Source organism: Lagopus leucura, unplaced genomic scaffold, assembly GCF_019238085.1.
Source record: "Lagopus leucura isolate 7727_CA_CO unplaced genomic scaffold, USGS_WTPT01 Super-Scaffold_100009, whole genome shotgun sequence".
Taxonomy (NCBI): Eukaryota; Metazoa; Chordata; class Aves; order Galliformes; family Phasianidae; genus Lagopus; species Lagopus leucura.
Genome location: NW_024962266.1, coordinates 5169350 through 5173186, shown reverse-complemented (window position 1 = coordinate 5173186; position 3837 = coordinate 5169350). Strand labels below are relative to the sequence as shown.

Sequence of the window (3837 nt, the reverse complement as noted above, 5' to 3'; positions counted from 1 at the left end):
ATCTGAAAGATAATGCCCTCTGTCCTCCTGTTGCTGACAACACTTGTTGAGACCTTTCATTGTTGAGCCCCGCTAAACCTTACCTATAATGGTGAGTCTTTGTGGCTGGATACTAATTTAGCAACTGAACCATGTACTGGAGTCTTCAGGGTCACTGCCTACGTGGCTCTGGAACAAGGGGTGAGGTGACCCTAGTGGTCAGAGCACAAGGGAATAATGCCATTTCCAGTTGACCAGAGGTGGGACTGCTGGGAAATGTGGACCCTGCAACACATCTTAAGTATCATGCCTTTGCATAGGGTGGAGAACCAAGCATGTTCACCTATGTACAGCCTTCAGCAGTACATGCTTTATATCCAGAAGGACACATAAATGTATGGATAGCCCATAACCCCTCAATAACCAGCTATAGCACAGTGTCCATGACTACCCAGGTGTGTGCCTTCATACCACTGACACCCTGTGACTGCACTATGCAGTAGTGTAATTAATCAGTGTATACACAATCAATGTGGGTGGATTCAGTCTATGACTAGTATATTGTCTTGTCCACCTGAAATATTGTATGCACCTGGTAAGGAATTGTAACTATTGAGATGAGGATATTGGAACGTATTGTCCAAGGTCAAAGCTAAGTCCACATTCTGCACAATGTGCTGTGTCCCACAGGGAAGAGATTGACCAATGCTGCAATTTTAGTCTTTACTCAGTGAACTAGTTAACCAGCTTTTAATTGTCAGCGCCTTTCTTACTGAGATGCCAAAAGGACTGGTAGCAGCTTGGTGCAAAACATTCTCCCAGGAGAAAAGTTGGAATCTATTTAGACAACAAACTCTTTAACTTTCTCGCTCCTTTCTGATATCCTGGAATTGTGTGCTTCCGTCAGTAAAGCTGTAATCTACCATTTGGCAGCTTGGCAGCACAGCATGGGAGGGCTGATTGGCAAGGGGAAGCATCAAGCTTCATGTGTGAGGATGTGATCCTGGGGTTTTCCAAGAAATTTTTTTTTACGTGGAATTTCCCGTACTATGAACAACAGGCTGGCTGAGAGAATAAAAGGCTGTACTAAAGGCAAGGGAGACACAGTCCAGACACTTTGAGCTGAGCTTTATCTTCAAGTCCGTGTTCAGCAGCTCAGCAACAGAGAGCAGTCGCTGGGAAATATTACAGAGGACTTCTACAGCACCTGACCAATACAACTACAACCTGTGAGTATAAATTGACTGTTTTATTATATTCTATGTCTCAGCTAGAGGAAAACTGGAGAGAGAATTCTGTGCTAATGTTTTGGGTTTTTTTTTAAGAGCTATTTAAATTTAAAAGCTATCTTGACATTAAGAGCTGTTTTAAATGGTTGATCTCACAAGAATGGAAATCTTACTTAATTCTTCAGAATGATTCTTTAAAAGTATGCAGAGAAGATTGCTCAGGCAGCATTTTATATTGGATAGTAAAAAAAAACGGTGTATATTCTCTACAAATGTGTTCCTTTGATCTTTCATAGCCCTCTGCTTAAAAGATAAAGAGAAGAGAAAGCTCTCAGAGAAATGAATTGCCTGTGGTTCCTATCTCTTCTTGCTTACGGTAAGTGTGTATGTGTCTGCAGAAAACTATTTGAGTGACAGTGTTAGTGTGCTTAGTTTTGAGTTTGGAATTAAACAGATATTTTTTAAATCTGACTGAATTAGCTTGGGGCCAGATTCACATAGAGAAAGCTGTAGCTGCAATGGCACTTTACCCTGATTGCTTGACAAAAGTGTAATTGGCTCCTGTGATGTGATATGAATTCTGCAGATCTTTGTATGAGTGTTAGTAGTTTGACAGGCTGAAGTTTCTATACTTGATGGTGACTTGCCTGTTTTGAAACTTGTTGGTTAATTACCTGTAAAATAATTGCCACTAAATTTTGATGCCGTTTCAGATATTAACAAATGTGCAATGTTTATAAAGTTTTATGTGTCCTTTTCTAGAGAAAGAGCTGGGGAAATGTCCAATACTAACTTTTTGCCATCTTTTCATTCTAGGGCTTACAATACTAGAGGTGATGAATTGTTGGACATACCATTATTCAGACACAAACATGACCTACAAAGAGGCAGAGTTATGGTGCAAAAAGAGGTATACTAACATGGTTGCCATTCAAAACAAGGATGAAATCAACTATCTTAATGACTTCTTACCCTTCAATCCGGGTTACTACTGGATTGGAATCAGAAAAATTAATGGTACGTGGACCTGGGTTGGAACAAACAAAGAACTGACAGATGAAGCAGAAAATTGGGCTTCAGGTGAACCAAATGGCAAAGGGAACAACGAGGACTGTGTTGAAATCTACATCAAAAGAGGGAAGGATGACGGCAAATGGAATGATGAGAAGTGTGAAAAAAAAAAGGTTGCCTTGTGCTATACAGGTATAGTATCATAAAGTCCATTTCAGTGAGCCCCTGTGGAGATGAGATAGTGGAATGGGTTGTTTAACCTAGTTTTACATGCTGACTGCCTGACTCTGTGAACATCCTACACTTATCCTTACTTGCAGGGCTGAGATTGCTCTTTTTCTAAGAGCTAGATTGATCTCACCTTTTAGCCCCCAGTCTATAATACGTCTTTTCTAAGCAAGCCATCAGGCTCTATAATCAGTGGAGGGAAAATGGCTCTTTCAGAAGTTGGCTTTCATCAAGTAATTGTCTGAGCTAGATAAGAATTGTCCTTTTGAAGGTGTCTATCTCTCTGCTGACTACAGAGCATTGGGTTAAATCTAACATCATGTATATATACTATACACTCTATATAGAGATTACTAAGGCTAGTATAAAAAAATCTAAGTCAAATATCTGCCAATTCAGAGCTGAGGTAAGGAAGAATGCTTCTGCTGAAGTTTTCTACCTACCTCACACATATTGTTCCTTTTGCATTTTAAATATTACTAATATCTACCTGAGAGCAAGTGGTCTTAGAGTTTCCCTTGGAATCCTTTCATTGTGAGCTAGTCTGTCAAAGGAATTGATTTCTGAAATGCTTTTGTAAAATGGCAGAGTTAACTAATATAACAAAATTTCCTGCATTTCTTTTGCCTCACAAACTGCCTCTTTAGTGACAGAAAGATGAATGATGCACAGACCAGATTTAATTAGTGGTCAATGCTGATTCTTTTATTTGATGGACTTCTTTCTTTTTTTTTTTTTTCTTCAGCTTCTTGCAACCCATCTTTCTGCAGTGGCCGTGGAGAATGCATAGAGACTATTAACAATCACACCTGCCAGTGTAACCCTGGATTCTATGGGCCAGATTGTGAATTTGGTAAGATTACTACATCCTTCTTTCCAACCAGGGAGACAGTCATGCTAGCTTAGTTCTGTTTGTCTGGCTTGATTTGCCTGCTTAACCAAAGAGACTGACTATGTACCTTCTTGTGTTTCTTTGAAGTTAAGACTTGTGATCCACTAAAGAAACCTGATCACGGCAGCCTTGAGTGCAACCATCCATTGGAGGACTTCGGCTACAACTCCTCATGCACAGTTCAGTGTGAAGAAGGCTATGAGCTGAATGGACTGGAGTCAGTATACTGTATGTCTTCTGGAAACTGGTCTGACACACTTGCATCATGCAAAGGTGAGCTTGTCAAGCAATGGTAGATGAGATTTCTGCATTACACATAGCAGCACTGAAGTCTGCAGAACTCTACTAATGGATACAAACTGAAATTCTGGCCTATATCTAAAGCTGTTTCTATGCATTAAGTATGTTACTAAGTTTCAGGAAAGAAAAAAATGCTTTTTTAAAGATTATCCCAAGCTAATGTCTGTGCTGTTTTTTATGCTTTCAGCTGTGACCTGC

At 39.8% G+C, this 3837-nt stretch overlaps 1 protein-coding gene across 1 annotated transcript in view; it reads left to right on the top strand.

Annotated features, from left to right (window-relative positions):
* The first annotated feature begins 1042 nt into the window (after positions 1-1042).
* LOC122181289 (L-selectin-like) overlaps positions 1043-3837 on the top strand; it is a 6235-nt gene continuing 3440 nt past the window's right edge. The window contains exons 1-6 of the mRNA XM_042873700.1: positions 1043-1208; positions 1505-1584; positions 2025-2411; positions 3193-3300; positions 3427-3612; positions 3827-3837. The exon at positions 3827-3837 is cut by the window's right edge and continues 40 nt beyond it. Coding sequence (XP_042729634.1) covers positions 1548-1584; positions 2025-2411; positions 3193-3300; positions 3427-3612; positions 3827-3837 — 729 coding nt within the window. The 5' untranslated portion in view covers positions 1043-1208; positions 1505-1547. The remainder of the gene's footprint in view (positions 1209-1504; positions 1585-2024; positions 2412-3192; positions 3301-3426; positions 3613-3826) is intronic.